At 40.3% G+C, this 18,552-nt stretch overlaps 1 protein-coding gene across 1 annotated transcript in view; it reads left to right on the top strand.

The window, feature by feature from the left end:
- The window catches only part of NEK5 (NIMA related kinase 5), a 76,820-nt gene that overhangs the window by 863 nt on the left and 57,405 nt on the right, over window positions 1-18,552 (top strand). Inside the window, exons 2-6 of the mRNA XM_079778565.1 lie at window positions 783-921; window positions 8,643-8,739; window positions 13,787-13,884; window positions 16,850-16,933; window positions 17,022-17,092. Of these exons, the coding sequence (XP_079634691.1) occupies window positions 805-921; window positions 8,643-8,739; window positions 13,787-13,884; window positions 16,850-16,933; window positions 17,022-17,092 (467 nt within the window). The 5' untranslated portion in view covers window positions 783-804. The remainder of the gene's footprint in view (window positions 1-782; window positions 922-8,642; window positions 8,740-13,786; window positions 13,885-16,849; window positions 16,934-17,021; window positions 17,093-18,552) is intronic.

The following is an 18,552-nucleotide window of genomic DNA, read 5'->3' as shown; positions in this document are numbered from 1 at the left end:
CGTGACTTTCCAAAAACGGTGAAGAGTTCTTGGTAAACTTCCAAACAAAACAAAGTGCAGTTAAGCCTAGATTTACGTGTAGTTGCATCCCCCGAAAATAGTTCAGTAAAACTGTAAAAATTGCTTTGTATTCGTATGTAAAATAGAGTTGGGTTCTAGCTGCAGATATGCGGATTTTTCCACGGACATGAATGTGTGGGAGACTTTCTCATGTTGTAGGGCCGCGGGATAATCCTTTATTGTGCGGACCGTCCCTTCTATCTCGGAATCTTAGTGTCCCACTCCCTAATTGCTTCTAAATTCCTCGGTGCCTCTCCATCTCCGAGGAGAAGAGAAAAGAAAAGAAAAGAAAGAAAAGAAAAGAAAAGAAAAGAAAAGAAAAGAAAAGAAAAGAAAAGACCAAAAAACAAAACACACCAAACCCCATAAATTTCCAAAAGGCCCCCTAGGGGGCAGTACTTCATTACTGAGAAAGGCTGGATTGTAAAATGCCACAGGCATAAGGTCATTCCTGCTTTATAGAGGCGATAACGCCCACGCTCAGCACACTATAGTGTACCAACGCTGAGCAACAACCCACGTCTGATCTCGGAGCCCACCAAGAAGCTCCGTCTCATTTTGGTTGTTACCTGTGGCCACCTGGAAAGTTATTTGACTGTCTTGGTAGAGGTCCGAAGGAAAGTTTTAGCAAAATGAGTTCTTTTACATTTTAGTGGTCAATTTTCTGACTTTGTTAATGTTTATGAAAAAGGTGCAATAAAATTTCATTTCTCTAATTTCAGGAAACTTCATGCATTGGAAACCATGGATAAATATGATGTGATTGAGGTCATTGGGGAAGGTGCCTTTGGGAAAGCATACTTGGCCAAAGGGAAGTCAGATAGCAAGCACTGTGTTATAAAAGAGATCAATTTTGCAAAGGTAAAATTAAGAAATTCAAATTCCTATTCATACTCAGTGGTGTATTCAGCTGGCTTTTAATCCAGTATTTAAAGGAAACACTTTTTTTGGGTCTTTTATTACAAGTATGAGCTAGTTGACTCTTGTTCACTCCACCTTCTAAATCCATTGTCCAAACAGCAACCAGTAATCATATTTAAAAAAAAAAAATAAGTGTTGCTCAGTGGTTGAGCATTGACCTATGAACCAGAAGGTTACAGTTCAATCCCCCACCCCCTTCAGGGCACATGCCCGGGTTTCAGGCTCGATCCCCAGTATGGGGCATGCAGGAGGCTGCCAATCAATTATTCTCTTTCATCGTTGATATTTTTATCTCTCTCTACCTCTCCCTTCATCTCTGAAATAAATAATAATATATTTTTTTTTAAAAAAAAGAAAAAGAAATCAAGAATAAAAAGAAAAGAATCCACATCACCCTGGCTCCTATGGCACTCTGTGGGGTGGCCTGCAGGCCTGTGAGGTACTGCCTTCCTGTATTGCTGACTTTGCTGTTTTGCCAGTGCACTGTGTGAGGTCCTTGAAATCATTCGGTCTGGCCCTGCCAAGGCACTAGGGGTGAGTTAATGAAATGTTTGACCAAATGTAGCAGGCTAGTTTTTAAGTTGATAATTTTGTATGGCCTGCGAATGATCTTATAAATATCCAAATGACCCTTGGCAGAAAAAAGGTTCCCAACCCCTGTTCTAGAGGATTTCTAAATGAGAGCAGCAGAAAAAGATTTATACATCATGTCTGCAAAATGGACTACTCAAGCTGCACAATGTCAATAATGCCACTGATTTGGACACCTAAAGATGGTTAAAATGTTGTAAATTTTGTTAGATTTATTTTATCACAGTTTAAAAATTGTAAAGAAGAAAAAAAGAGGACTAACCAAACTTACATCAAAGCTGAAAGTATAGATGATTAACTTCCAAGAGAATGCTTTATTTACCCTTTTCATGGATCTATGGTTTACTTCTACTAATGTCCTCTTATTCTAGTGCCCTGTCAGTGCTTCCTTTTATGACATTATTCTGCTCACTCCATTGTTTATCTGACTACTTTTTCTCAGGCCTCTCTGTCTACTCACCTTCTATCTGTCCTTGGCTGACTCTCATTGTTATTGGAGAACTGCGCGGGTGGACTTTCTCCATTGTTAGTGGAAGTGGAGTTCTTGGGGTGCCACTGGAATAAGAATTTCTGGAGGCCCCCAGGGGAGGATGAGATGTGGTAGAAAGCTTTATTGGCATGGAGTTATATCCCTTGTTTCCAAAGTCCCATTTCCCTTAAACCAGTCCTGGAAAAGGTGCAGCTGGGAATCCAGCAGAACTAAAAGCAAAGCCAATGTCCAGAGTGTTCCATGGTGGAGCTGGGTCCGATGTAGCATCAGGCTAGTTGTAGCCCATTAGTCCATTGTGTGTGGTCCACCTGGCCGTGTGGGCGAATGTGGGGGAGCACAACAAGAGAGCCAGGTGCGTGGACAAGCAGACAAGAGAGAGCAGCTCTTTATTTAGGAGCTTAAATATCAAATCTTCCTGCACCTGCAGTGGCCACGTCTATATGCCTCCTCTGGCCAATGCCCTGTTCCCAGGTATGACCGACAGGCAGGCACCTCTCGATGTCACCTAGGCTTTACTGGGCCTGCGTCTCATCTTTCTTTGTCCAGTCCCTTCCCCCCAGGATCTGTGGGAAACAGACGTGGAGAGTGGTAAATGCAGCTTTCTGGCACAAATGGCATGCCTATATGATCTGGCCTTTCCTTAGCACCTTTCCTGTTAATTAATAACCAAGTTATTACAACGGTATCATCATTTCTCTGTACTTTGTATAATCACCTCACTTCAATTGTGACCACTAAACGGATCACTCTTAAACCCACCCTCCAGCCCTGATACCTTCCAGCGCCCTAGCTCTGCATTTCATCTGCCAGCTAGATATCTTCAAGTAATACCTCTTTTAGTAATCTATTGTATAACATATTGCCTCAAACTTAGTGGCTTAAACAATAAACATTTATTATCTTGCACCAAGAATTAAGGGTGAAGATCATTGAGAAACATCTTGGAAGGGACCATAAAAATACCCCAAACAAAGTAGAAGTTTCTCATCTTTCTAAGCAGACCCACTTCATCTGCTGTGTGCTTCACTGTGTTAATGACATCAATGTCCTTATGATATCCAGGCTCAAAACCTTGGGGTCATCTGTGAATTTTTTTCTCCTTATAGGCACCCAAAACACCAGAAAAGCTGTTATCTGACAGCCTCCTGAATTTAAATGAGGGACCCTGATTGCATTGTGATAAAGCCAATTATTAAAGCAATTAAAGCAAACAAAATTATTAAAGAAGCAAAGCAAGCAAATCTATTTCATCTGGCTCAGAGCGCAGATGAGCATCACTCAGCTAATATGAGGAGCGAGTTGGTGGGGGTTCATGGCATTATATACCCTCTTGTCTATAGATTTTTAAATTCTTCTGCTAAATATCTTGGTACAGATTAATTCTCAAGATCCTTTTTTACTCTGTTGTGGCCTTCCCAGAATTCATAAGAAGTACCTGGCAATTTTATCTTGCCAACCTTGAAACTGCTGGCTTCTCTGTTTAGGGAGTAAAAAATAAAACAGCCTTGCCCGGCTGCCGTGGCTCAGTGATTGAGCATCAGCCTATGAACCAGGAGGTTACAGTTCCATTCCTGGTTAGGGTACATGTCCATGTTGCGTGCTTGATCCCTAGTAGAGGTTTGCAGGAGGCAGATGATTAATGATTCTCCCTCATAATTGTTGTTTTTATCTCTATCCCCTCCTCTCTGAAATCAATAAAAATATATTTAAAAAATAATAAAATAAAACAGCTCTTTTATTTCTCTTCCCCCCCCCCCTTCTTTCCTGCATTTTTTAGTCATTAACCATTTGCTTTCAAGCTGTCCTTGGGAAAGGTAAGGGCTTGCAGTCTTGCAGTTTACAAGCTGGTTGCCAATTGTTCACACGGTTTGGCCTTGTTTTAACATTCTTGTCTTAGTTTCCCTATTCCACTTGCCCTGGAATTTTCCTAGCTTCTCACTGCCCTGTAACATTCCCAGATGAAATTTCTTGTTAAATACTGTGATTCTTTCTCTTCCTTGACTTTGAATTCCTTTTGTTCATGCCCTGGGTACCTTGCATCAGTCAGTAGTGTTCTTAAGGCTCCAGCTTTCATATAGCACAATTTTGATAATGCTCCAGTTATGACCCCAAACCTTCACTGGAACAGAGATTATAAAGGAAAAGATGACTAAGTTTGACTACATAGAGATATAAAGCTTCCGTGTGACAAAAAAACCACCACGAATAAATTGAAAGGAAATTCACAAAATATAAAAAATATTTGCAAGTATTGACTAAAAGGTGCTAGTTTTTACAAATAAAAAAACAAAATAAAACCTATAAGTGAAGACATAACCCATAACAATTTCAAATTAATTTGTAAACTAATTAATGTAAATAAATATCACCTTTTGTTTATGCATTTGGGGAGGACTAAAAAGAATATAAAAATGGGAGGAAGGAGTCACTCTCTTATTCTGCTGATGGGAAGGTGGATTGTGAAAGGTGAGCATGAAAAAAAAGAAAAAAAAAAAAAAAAGAAAGGTGAGCATGGTGGGTTAGCATGGTGGTGCACGGGTAGGCTAAGTAGCTATCTCAGACAGTGATTAAAGTAAAATTGAATTTATTTAAGAGAAGGGGTGTGGGATAGGACATCCAAAGGGAAAGGTTGCACAGCACCAAGCCAAGGGGACACTGGGTCCATGATGGCAGCACCTAGGAGCTGGAGTTTCATCCTTACTATAGTATATGCGGTCGCTGGCAGGAGGCTTGTCCTTAGTGGGTTTGGGGACTGAGCTGGTGAGCTTGGACTGCAGGTGGAATGCAAGTGTGCCATCAGGACAGTTTCAGTTCCTTGTATGGTCTGACTCCTAGTGTCCAGCGAGGTTTTCCGGGTCTTTTGTTCTCCTGTGGCAGGAAGCTTGCAAATGGCAAGAGGTTCTTAGAAGTGATGTTGTAGGTGAAGTATTGACGTGGAAAATACAACTTTTACTAATTGAGAAAATAGTATGTATAGAATGATGCAATCTTTGTAAAAATTTATACATTTTCTGTGTGTGTGTGTGTGTGCAACCACATACATAAAAAGAGGAAAAGACATATTTGTTATTTTCTAGGTGGAATGTGGGATTATTAGTAATTTTTGCCTTGTACTTTTATACTGTTTCATTCTTCAGATTAGTTTTGACACCCTCTCTAATTTGTTCCCAAATTCCATTTCCAATCTCCCCTTTATGTACTCCTTTTCACTCCAGCTTCTTTGCTCTTCCATTGGGGTTCTTACTTCCAAGAAGATCTTTGCCTGCCCATCTCCAGCCATCAAGGTTCCACTTGTTCAAGCCTGAGCTCCAGGATACTTTTCAGGGCCTTCCCACTCTAAATACTAATCCCTCTTTCTCTGTAAACTCCACAGCTTTTTATCAGTACTGCTGTTGTGGTACTGATTGCTTTATACTTTTGAAACATGGGGTTCAGAGAGTGGAACCCCCCCAACCCCCCTTGTGGGTTCTTGCCTCACGAAGTGTGAAGAATAAAATTCTTGGACTAAAAAAGACTTGTTAGTAAAAGGGTGGAAACTTATTGGAAGCAAATATAGACTCCCATGTAGGGAGGGGTCCCCAAGGGGGTAACCCACTAAGCCCCTTTTTCTAAGGTTTATAAATGCTGTATTTCTTTGTCTCTTCATGCTCCCTTCTAATTGGCCCACTTCTCCATTTTATGGCCCTGTGCTTTTCTAATTGGTCACTCTTTTGCAGAATATCAGCTGCAAAGTCCAAAACCCATGTGGTGCCCCCCTCTTCCTCTCACTCTTATCTTGCAACATTCCTCTATCTCCTGTGAACATGTGTTTTCCTCTTTCCAGCATCTGTCAACATTTCTCTATCCTCTGTGAAAATGTTTCCTTTTCCCCCATACTCTGTGACTTTTCTTTATCCTCTGTGAATGTATGCCTTCCTCTCCCCTTATCCTATGGAACTTTTCTATCCTCTGTGAATGGATGCCTTCCTCTCCCCTTATCCTATGGAACTTTTCTATCCTCTGTGAATGGATGCCTTCCTCTCCCCTTATCCTATGGAACTTTTCTATCCTCTGTGAATGTATGCCTTCTGGCGGCTCCAAGTCCTCACCTCTTTATTCCTAAGACTTCCTAAGCCTGCCTATTTTGTCCCTAAAATTCCTTTCACTTTGATGTGCTTTAGCTGTTTATTTTGTGTCTTCTCTCTCTTCTTAAATTGTGTGTTCTTTGCAGGCAGAATCCATGTCTCATATGTCTTGATATTCCACACAGCACCTAATAATGCTTTGCATCAGCAGATATTCAGTAAATTCTTACTGGGTAAATGATTATATGTATAGATACTTTTGGTTCTGTTGTTAAGCTAGTGCATATTTAAGAAGAATAAAACCATTTTTTCCAATCCTCACCTGAGGATATTTTTTTCCATTGCTTTTCAGAAAGAGTAGAAGGTAGATTGGGGAAGAGAGAGAGAGAGAGAAACATTGATGTAAGAAAGATACATCAACTGGTTGCTACGGGCTACCTCCTGCCTGCGCCCAGACCAGGGCCAGGGAATGAACCCTTGCCTGGGAATTGAATCCACAACCCTTCTGTGTGTGGGCTGGATGCTCTAACCACCAAACAACACCAGCCAGGGCTCCATTTGTCTTTTGATTGGAGCACTTAATCCATTTACATTCACAGTAATTATTTATAGGTATGTAGTTATTACCATTTTATTAATTGTTTCTGATTGTTCTTATAGTTCTCTCCTCTCTTCTTATTTTCTTGCTTTCTTCTCTTCTACATTGTTGACTCACCTAAGTGTTGTATTTGGATTCCTTTCTCTTTATTTCTTGTACTAGAGGCCCAGTGCATGATTCAATCATGCACCTGGTGCACCAGCGGGCTGGCTGTCCGCGGGTGCCCCAGGCCTTCCGAAAGCCTCCGGCGCTGCGGAGGCTTTCGAAAGGCCTTGCGCCGGAGCAGACAGCCGGCCGGGTCCCCCGCTTTGGCCTTTGATCGCGGGGGACCCGGCCGGCTGTCCGCCGGTGCCCCAGGCCTTCCGAAAGCCTCCGGCAGCCATGACACAGACGCTGAGCTCGGGGCGCCAGTGGCGCCGCGAGCCCAGTGTCCTGCTGGCCCAATCAGCTACCCCGGCCACCCTGAGTCCCGCCCCCTGCGCCTCCTGCTGGCCCAATTGTGGGCGTAGCGGAGTGATGGTAATTTACATATTACCATTTTATTATGTAGGATATCTCTTGTAGATTTTTAAAAATATATATTTTCATTGATTTCAGAGAGGAAGAGAGAGATGGAAACATCATCGATGAGAGAGAACCACTGACTGGCTGCCTCCTGCATGCCCCCTACTGGGGACTGAGCCAGCAACCCAGGCATGTGCCCTTGTCCAGAATTGAATCCAGAACCCTTCAGTCCACAGGCCAATGCTCTATCCACTGAGCCAAAACAGCTAGGGCTCTTGTAGATTTTTTATTTGTGGTTACCATGTGCTTCTTATATACCACACTATGTTTGTAGCAGTCTATTTTAAGGTGATGGTTGCTTAAGTTTGAACACATTCTAGAATCACTACCGTTTTTACTCACCCCCTTCACATTTATGTTTTTGTCATTATTTTTTACTTCTTTTGTGTGTGTTTTGTGTATCCTTAACTTTTGTACTAGGTTCAGTGTTTGTTGTTCCACTGCTTTTATTATGTGTTTGCCTTTGTCAGTGAATTTTTTTTTCTTTGTGATATTTTATTTATAGTTTCTTCTTCTTAAAGAAGACCTTTTAACATTTCTTGTAATACTGGTTTAGTGGTGATGAACTCCCTCAGCTTTTTCTTATCCAACTGAAATTTTAATACAGCAAAAGTTCACCAGAAATCATTATTTTTTTGCTTATGGTTTTCAATGATAAACCATTTATTAGATATAGTGCTAATTCTAGAAATTTTGTTTTCTGATGTTGAGAGATTGGTTTCAGAAGGCCACTAAAAGCCAGTGAAATCCTGGAGAATTTTAGATAATGTAACTGAAACCAAGGTTCGGTTGCCTGTCGCCATGAAAACCAAACTTGTGAGACAGATGCTGGTGAAAAAGGAAAGTGGTTTATTCAAGTGCCGGACACCTGAGAAGACGGGGGACTCTTGTTGCAAAGCCCATCTCAAAATCTCATTGCAGGCAAAGATTTTTGTATGGCAGGGGAGGGGAAGCAGAACAAAGAGATCAAGGGGAGGGAGTTGAAAGGTTCTCTATGTGCAGACCAGTACAGTCCATTCCAATAAGGATCTTGAAACTGGTCAAGTGATGGTTTGGTGTATATCATCCTGGTCTTCATTATTCTGGTTTTACTGTTGAAGGTCAGCAAATCTCCTGAAACTGGGATGGCTGAAGGTTGAAGCCTGCATCTTCTGAAGTTAGTTCCTAGGATTCTTATACAAATAGGCTGTTTATCTACAAGCTACATATTAGTGAGAATAGCATTTACAGAAACAATGTCAAAAGAATGGTGAGATGGGTTACAATTCCCACTGTTACAATAGGAGTCAGCAGGAAGCATGTTCTTGACAGCAAGTTATCTTTACAGACTATTCTGTCTCTTAATATAATTTAGATGCCCATCCAAGAAAAAGAAGCTTCAAAGAAAGAAGTCATTCTTCTGGCAAAGATGAAACATCCTAACATTGTAACCTTCTTCAGTTCGTTTCAAGGTTTGACTTTCTAGCATTCTTAAAGTATTTTAATAAAGTATCAGCATATAGACTTCTGTAAAAGATATGTTCCTGAGAACTGTGTATAGTTTTTGTGAATGGACTCATTTTCCCATTTATTTAAATTGTCATTTGAGACATAATCTTTATTTCTTCACTAGTGAATTTTTATTGACAGCTTTCCTAAGTTTGTTTTTAATCTCTCCTTAATTCTTACTCCCTCAAATAGTTAATAATTGGTATATTAGCTTGCTGCAGGAACAGCACCCAAATTTCTGTGACCTACAATAATACACATCTATCTCTCAATCGTGACATATTGTCTGTGGGTGGACTGGGCCTTAATTCTGGGGTCCAGGCTGAATAAGCAGCCCGGATATGGAGCATACTGTTCTGAGCAAAAGAAGAGAGCAAGATACCAGCACCCCCACATCATCAGTTTGGAGTCCTGCTAGGATGTGGCATGGCTTTTATTTTCCTTATGGATTCACATTCCTGTTGCAATGCAGCCATGCAGTTAACCTTGATAGTGGAGTGAAGGGGGAAGGGGATACTTTGCCCACATGAGGCCCTGAACATCCTGAGGCAATGGGTGGGGCTGTACAGTCTTCTTACAGAGAGGCAGCAAATAGCTGTGCACCATTGCCAAGCAAGTGGCAAAAATAGAGAGGAAAACTATAAGGAAGCAATCCCTTCATTTGCATACCTGAATACAAGGTCATTTCTATCTCTATCCATCATTCTATTTCAAAGGTAGGAACAACACAAAACAAGCAATCAAATGATCATGAAAAGAACTGTGGTCAGAAATCATTTATTCACGTAACAGATGTTTATCCAGTGCTTACTGCGTTGTTCTAGGTGCCAAGAACAGAGCAGTGAACAAGGCAGCTGAACATATCCGTCCTCATGGAGCTCGCATCCTATTGGGAAGAGCAGACAATAAACACATATTCAGTGTGCCCGTTGTTTATAGGCTGTCAGAGGGCTGTACATGCCAAAGTTCACCATGGGGCATTCCCCAAGTCAGTACTTGGCACTGAGGGTGCTCAGATTCACAGGTCGTAAGTATTTAGTGGACCAGGAATGCTACCTAGGTATCTTCAAGCACCATCTGGAGCTAAAGATCAATACATAAATAAACATAGATACTATATTTTGAGCTTTTACATTATGTTTCTTATAAATGAAAATCACTGCATTCAAATTAGCTCTCTGCATGCAACCTTCTTCAACAACTGGGTATTTAAAAGAACTCTTCTGAGGTCTTCCTAGGAGCTGAGTAGTACACATGCACAGGGAATTCAGTTATATTAAAAACTTTTAGGGGCAGCCACTAAATAAAGTGCCTTCATTTCTGTCCATTGATTCCTAATACCAACACCATAAGATGATCTTTATTTTCCTCATTCTTTGGGTTATTACTGTGACCCAATCTGTCTACCTCTTACTCATCCTCGGGCCTTCTCTGAGATCACAATTCAAATTATAGCCCCCTTTCCTGATCTTGCCTAGCACTTTGTACTTGTATGCATATGTCTATTTAGATAAGAAATTATGAATTGGCTTAATATTTGTCTTCCTTTTAATGGATCCTTTTGCTCACCACTTGATTCTCAGCATCTAGCACAGAGTAGGTGTTCAATATATGTTTGCTGAATGAGTGCATGGACTGGACCACATTAATAGATTAGAGTATGTCTTTATACCATGCAAAATGGATATTTGAGGACAGTATTTTCCTGGATACTGTTATAAAATTAGAGCTCATTTTTATGGTATTAATAACCTTTGCTGAGTTTGTTTATATTGTAAGTTTACATTTTATGAGAGTTGTTTTGTTTGTTTTTTTAAATTAGAGCACCCTTGTGTTTAGTTATTGTGATGCTTTTGGGTTTGCCTGGAAATCATGCTGGGTCTTGAAACTCCAAGCTTATCTGAAAGTTTTAGAAGTCCTTACAGCACCTACTAGACAGTGTAGATAAATAAAGCCTTTGTTTACTCTCAGACAACTTATTTCTGAACACAAGAATTCCAGCTCTGGTTCATTAAATATTTGTAGAGAGTATGGAAGTTTCACAGTTTGAAGCAACATACAAAAAATAAGTAAAATGTGGTGAGATGTTCCTAAGGCTAAACTAATTCCACTTAAATTCCTTCAGTAAATATTTATTGAGTACCTATTATATGTCAGGCATGTTTTAGGTCTTGAGGATATATCTCAGTGAACAAAATAGGCAAAAATTTCTACACTGTTGTTTGTTGCTGCTGAATAACAATGACCACAAATTTAGTACCTTAAACCAACAGCCACTTAGCATCATCCAGTTTCTCTAGGTCAGAAGTCTGGGGTTGGCTTAGCTGGATTCTCTACTGAGGGTCTCACATAGTTGAATCAAGATGTCAGTTGGGCCTGGCCAGTGTGGCTCAGTGGTTGAGCATTGACCTATGAACCAGTCGGTCACAGGTTGGATTCCCAGTCAGGGCACATACACAAGTTGCGGGCTCAATCCCCGTGTGGGGTGTGCAGGAGGCAGCCAATCAATGATTCTCTCTCCTCATTGGTATTTTTATCTCTCTCTCCCTCTCCCTTCCTCTCTGAAATCAATTATATATATATATATATATTTAAAAAAGAATATCCCAAGCCTATCATTCTCAAAGGAACTGTCCAGAAAAGAAAATATTTACAAAAAACGATGCTAGTTGGGGCTGCCATCTCATCTGAGGCTCATAGTTCTCCTCCACACTTATTCAGGCTGTTGGCAGAATTCCTTTACTTGTCATTGTAGGGCTGAGGTGTCTGCTTTTTTGCTGGCTGTTACCTGGGAAGTAGTTCTCTGCTTCTAGAGGCCAAGTTCTCTTTTCTGCCAGGTGGCCCTTTAGTAGACCTTCTCCTGCTTGGAATCTCTCACTCTCTCTGCCTCTGACCCCACACCCAGATTTAAATGGCTTCTGTGATTAAGTCAGGCCCACCTGTCTAATCTTTTCTATTAACTCAAAATCAGCTAATTACTAACTTTTATTATATCAGCAAAAATCCCCTTTGTTAACATAGCAGAATTCTGGGAGTGATATCCCATTATACTTACAGGTTCTGTCCTCACTCCAGGCGAAGGAGTTATAGAAGTGTGCACACTGGGGCCATCTTAGAACCTTCTAGAAGATGAAGAATATAACAAAAAACATGTAGTATATATATATATATAGTTAGAATCAAGATAGACTGAATTCTAATCTCATTTCACCACTAACATTTCTTAGCTCTGTAATTGTAGGGCTGGGTATACTACTCTAAGCAAGTTACTTTAATTTCTCTGTGCCTCATTACCTCATCTTTTAGGGGGAAAGGTGGGGAAAGACAGACAATAAATGTAAACATAATAAATACAATTTAAATAGTATGTCAGAAGGTGATAAGTGCTGTGGGAAAATAAGATAGGGTGAGGCAGGAGTGGAGGGAACAATTTTAAATAGGATGGTCAGGATAGGCCTTATTGGGAAGGTGACATTGAACAAAGACTTGAAGAGTCATGCTAATGTCAGGAGAAGAGCTTTTTAGGCAAGAGGAACAGCCACTGCAAAAGCATGAGGCAAGAGCACATTATGAGTCTTCTGATTGGAAAACTGAATACTCTTTTTTACATAGGCTACCCTCACTTATAATTTCCAATTTCTTTTCTTTACAGTTGAGTAAGAATTTACAGGTACTCTGTGTACACAATCCTTTTAAAGCTGTCTAGTTATTTCCCACTTGTCCCATCCAACATTTAAGTCAGTGGCTTTTTTTTAGCTATTCACGTACTGAGTCCTCCAAAGCATTCAATGTAGTTTATGTAGAAATAATCACATCTTCATTAATGTTTTATCAGTTATGTAATAATTATAAGTATAATGGGCATAAACAGATTTGGGAACAAGCACAATGATCTCGATCAGTGGGAGCAGTGGTAACTGGGTATACTACAGTCTAATAGCCCACCAGTGGTAACCTTGAATGGGTGAACATAGTGGATAGAGTGTTCCCATGAATCTAGTGAGAAGGCCAGACAGAGGTCAGTTAGAAGAGTTTTATTGTACTTAATAACATGGTTGAATAAGTGTCATATAAATAAAAGTTTATACCCAAATTAAAAACAGGATTTTTTATTCTTCCTGGGGTGTTGGGAAAGACAGCTGCTATTTTATATCAGACTAGAGGCCCGGTGCATGAAATTTGTACACTGGTGGGATCGGGATTGGGCCTAAACCGGCAGTCAGACATCCCTCTCACAATCCGGGACTGCTGGCTTCTAACTACTCGCCTGCCTGCCTGCCTGATTGCCCCTAACCACTCTGCCTGCCAGCCTGATAGCCCCCTAACCACACCCTTGCCGGCATGATTGACACCTAACTGCTCCCCTGCCAGCCCGATCACCCCCAACTGCCCTCCCCTGCAGGCCTGGTCGCCCCCAACTGCCCTCCCTTGCTGGCCATCTTGTGACAACGTGGGGATGGCCATCTTGTGGTGGTCATCTTGTGACAACGTGGGGCGGCCATCTTGTGATGACATGGGGTGGCCATCTTGTGACAACATGGGGTGGCCATCTTGTGACAACATGGGGTGGCCATCTTGTGATGTGAGGGTGTGAGGGTCAATTTGCATATTACCTCTTTATTATATAGGATTTCTAATCTCTTGCAGGAATGTTTTAATAATAATAGCTAACATTTATTGAAATGTCATTATGTGCAAGCATTATTCTAAGCATCTGACATGGATTAATTCAATCATTACAGCAAACCTAAGAGGAATTTTTATATTATTATATCCATTTTATAGATGAGGTAATGAAGCACAGAGAAATTAAAATAACTTGCTTAGAGTCACAGAGCTAAGAAATGTAAGTGATGAAGTGAAATTAGAATTCAGTCCATATTGATGCTAAATATATATATACACTACTTTTTTTTTTCTGTCATATTCTCCATCCTCTAGAACTTGAAAGGCAAGTGATTACTAAATATTTGAAATGCTTCCAGAACCAAATAATGCTTTTTCTTACAGAGAACAACAGGCTGTTTATTGTGATGGAGTATTGTGATGGAGGGGATCTCATGAAAAGAATCAATAGACAACGGGGAGTGTTATTTAGTGAAGATCAGGTAAAAACGCTTCTAATTTCCCTTTTAATTTATATGGGGGACATTACATTTATAATGCCATAAGTAGTAGACTGTGTTTAGATGAAGCATGATTTCTGGTAGAGAATTCAAATCACAAAATAGTGATCAATATTCTTGATAGATTTAGTCTAGAACATGTTTGCAATTGAACTTAAATTGAATCTCTTTGAGAGTGAAGTTTGCTTGAGAAAATATAGTATCTTATTTTTGGACAGTCTCATATAGGGTGCCCCTGAGATAAATTTTCACAGATAAAAAATTTGAATGTAGATATTCCTTGGCCATTTTAAATGTGACATATTTATAGGTTCACTCTTATTCCTTTTACCATTTGTGTTCACTTTGCTAGGGAGGATAGAAGCTCTTCTTAGCAATGGCTATTTCATTTCATTGGTTATTAAGAGCAATGGCCTTGATTTCCATTTTATTTTTTGCACAAACACATTTTTCTACTATATTCTAAGCTTCTTTTAGAAATTTCTTGGGAGTTGTACTTCTGATGGAGATAGGTATGTGTGTATGGAGAAGAATCCCAATCAGGCCTTGTGTGACTGATGGAAAAGGTCACTGCCTCAAGTAGTGCCCAGGAATGGCCCAACGGCTTTCTTTCTTTTTCTTCTTATAAAGAACTAGAAGGCCCGGTGCATGAAATTCGTGCACGGGGGGTGGTGTGTCCCTCAGCCCAGCCTGCACCCTCTCCAATCTGGGACCCCTTGAGGGATGTCCGACTGCCCGTTTAGGCCCGATCCTACTGGGATCGGGCCTAAACGGGCAGTCGGACATCCCTTTCACAATCCAGGACTGCTGGCTCCCAACTGCTCGCCTGCCTGCCTACCTGATTGCCCCTAACTGCTTCTGCCTGCCAGCCTGATCACCCCCTAAAAACTCCCCTGCCAGCCTGATTAATGCCTAACTACTCCCCTGCCAGCCTGATTGCCCCTAACTGCCCTCCTATGCAGGTCTAGTCACCCCTAACTGCCCTCCCCTGCAGGTCTGGGTCCGTTTCCCCCCCCCCCCCCAACTGCCCTTCCCTGCAGGCCCGGTCACCCCCAACTTCCCTCCTCTGCCGGCCTGGTCACCCCTAACTGCCCTCCCCTGCAGGCTTGATCACCCCCAACTGCCCTTCCTTGCAGGCCTGGTGTCTCCCAACTGCCCTCCCCTGCTGGCCTGATCGCCCACAACTGCCCTCCCTTCCAGGCCTGGTCCCTCCCAACTGCCCTATCCTGCTGGCCATCTTGTGGTGGCCATCTTGTGTCCACATGGGGGCAGTCATCTTTTATCACATGGGGGCAGCCATCTTGTGAGTTGTAGTGATGGTCAATTTGCATATTACTCTTTTATTAGATAGGATAGAGGCCTGGTGCACTGGTGGGGGCCGGCTGGTTTACCCTGAAGGGTGTCCTGGATCAGGGTGGGGGGTTCCCTTGGGGCATGGGGCGGCCTTGGCGAGGGGCCTGTTGTGGTTTGCAGGCTGGCCATGCTCCCCAGCAACACAAGCGGAGGCCCTGGTATCTGGGATTTATTTATCTTCTATAATTGAAACTTTGTAGCTTTGAGTGGAGGCCAGGACCGGCCAAGAAGCTTGGCTTCCTCCATCGCCAGGGGCAACCCAAGCCTCCTGCTCTCTCCATCTCCATGGCCACAGCCATCTTGGTTGGATTAATTTGCATACTCGCTCCTGATTGGCTGGTGGGCGTGGTTTGTGGGCATAGTGGAGGTATGGTCAATTTGCATTTTCTCTTATTAGTATAGATTTTATTGATTTTTAGAGGGAGAGGGAGAGAGAAACATTGATGTGTGAGAATGAAACATCCATCTGCTGCCCCCTTGCACACTCTCCACTGCGGATCAAGCCTGCAACCCCGGCATGTGCCCTGACCAAGCAGGAATCAAACTGATGACCTCTCAGTGCTCACTATGCCCACCCAACTAAGCCACACCAGACAGGGCCCAACAGCTTTCTTTAGGCCACTTGTTCGTTTTATTTTAGCATTTTTGAGCATCAGCCCATATAACTTCTTCCTCGAATTAAAATGTAACATTTTGAATGTACAAATGATTAATGAATCAGTATCTCTAACCTCTGAAAACCTCACCAAGCATTTTTCTTATGCTCATTTACATTATATATTAAATTCCATATTTTTAGAAACCCTGCTTTCTTTCTATCTAGGTATTATTTTTCCACATTTAATAAAAAATACTTTTCTCTACAAAATTTTGAACTAAGTTTCCCTTTGTTGGGTGAGAACTAAAATTACAACTGAATCATAGTATCTGGAATATAGCTTTTTTTCCTATTGTTTATATCTTTCTGTATAATTTGGTAAACAAAGTACAAATGAAATTTTAGAATAGTTTAAATAAATCTCTATAGGCATAGAATACATTTTACTAAAGAGGTTCATGACCAGCTAAGGTAAATAAAATCATGACTAAGAAAATTATACCTTAAAAAGCTTAAAAGTAACATTTTTTTTTGTTTTTATATTTATTATGTACACATATATTGGTATTTCATGAAAAAATTTAATAACCTCACATATTATCCATTTCTTTCTCCTTCGTTCTATGCTTTGGCATACTCCTTCCATTGAAAAGGAAAAACCAGTGGTACCAGGGTTATCAAGAAATAGGGCAGCTTGCCTACTACCCTGATGCAGTTAGCAACCTAATATTAAGAAAAATGGAAATTGTAAACTGCCTCCTCTCTCTTTTGCTTTTTTTTTTTTTTTTTTTTTGTCTGTTGTGTATTGGGGTTCATTTTGATACCAACATGTTTGGATTGTTTTTTGCACCTCCATTTTTTTGGGTTTTATATCTTACTAGCGTCATTCATGTAAACATGTATACATCAATGTTATTTCCCTCTTTTTGCATATCATTATGAAGATACTTCAGTGACCACCAGACTGTTCACAAGTTTTGTTTGTTTCCTCTACAGATTCTGAGTTGGTTTGTGCAGATTTCTCTAGGACTAAAACATATTCATGACAGGAAGATCTTACACCGGGATATAAAAACACAGGTAATAGCTCAGAGAGAGAACAAAGACAGAACTGATCTTTTTTTTTCTTGAAATCTCTCAAACAACATAGCATTTTCTCCATTTACAGAACATTTTTCTTAGCAAGAATGGAGTGGTTGCAAAGCTTGGGGACTTTGGTATAGCAAGAGACCTGAACAAGTAAGTTCTTTGTAAAATCATATTTTCCTATTTATAACAACCAAATATGTATATTTTAAGTAGTATAAGTTAAGAAGATATTAAAGGCTTAGTTTCCAGATAATTGTAGATAACTATATAAATCCATTAAATCGCCTGCCAACATGGCTCAGTGGTTGAGTGTGGACCTATGAACCAGGAGGTCATGATTTGATTCATGGTCAGGGCACATGCCCAGGTTGTGGGCTTGATTTCCAGTGTGGGGCATGCAGGAGGCAGCCAATCAATGATTCTCTCTCATCATTGATGTTTCTATCTCTCCCTTCCTCTCTGAAATGAATAAAAATATATTTAAAAATAAAGTGACTTTTCCTTCCCTAACAAATGCCTTGTTAAAAATAAATCCATTAGATCATTCAGATGGAAAAAGAAACATTCAGATGGTACTTTGTCTGAGGTTAAAATTCCCAAGATAAATCTTGACATGATAGAATAATGGCGGCAATGTTGTATAGTGTCCTCTAAACTTATCAATTGAGATGTAACTTATTTTTTTAATCCTCCATTGATTTTTAGAGAGAGTGGAAGAGAGAGGGAAAGACAGAGAGAAATATCTATGAGAGAGCAACACATTGATTGGTTGTCTTCTGCACGAGCCCCTACCAGACCTGGGCCGGGGAAGAGCCTGCAACCGAGGTCCGTGCCCTTTACTGGTATCGAATCTAGGACCCTTCAGTCCGCAGGCCGATGCTCTGTCCACTGAGCCAAACTGACTAGGGCAAGATGTAACTTAATATGCATAAAGCTAGTGAGAACTTAGCGAAACAGAAAAATTTACACATGCTGGATATATGGGTGTAACTGTTTTGGAAGATAATTTGGTGGTAATATCAACAGATTTTTAAATGTTCTAATTTTGGGAACTTGTTGTAAGGGGATAATGTGAAATTTGTAATAATTTAAATGTCTAATAATTGGGAAATGGTAAAATGTAATAGGACTTGGCATAGCCAGTACCTGAATATTATGTAGTCACTAACATTCATGATTTTGAAGACTTCTTGATGATGTGAGGAAATATTTGTTATATCAGGTAAAAATATGGAATTCTGAATTTTCAATACACTATGATCACAGTATTGTGAAAAATTGCATGGAAAAAGACAGGAAGGATATATATTAGAAATTTAACAATAACTTAATTGTTTTTGGGTGGTAAGATTATGGATAATTTTTTTCTTCTTTATTCACTTTTGTTTTTCTCAAATTTAAATCATGAGATTGCATTCCTTTGATAATTGGGAAGAGGGGACTTTTTGTAATATAACAATTTTTATAATGTAACAATTTTTGTAATATAACAATTGTACCTCTTTGTGGAGACTTTAGGCCATAACCTTTTTTTTTTAATGTGTAAATTTTTGGGAGGTAAATTATAAATTTAAAAATAAACTAATTACTCTATTATCAATGTACAATAT

Source organism: Cnephaeus nilssonii, assembly GCF_951640355.1.
Source record: "Cnephaeus nilssonii genome assembly, chromosome: 8".
NCBI lineage: Eukaryota > Metazoa > Chordata > Mammalia > Chiroptera > Vespertilionidae > Cnephaeus > Cnephaeus nilssonii.
Note: the sequence above shows the minus strand (reverse complement) of the source record. Positions and strands in the feature narration are given on the sequence as shown.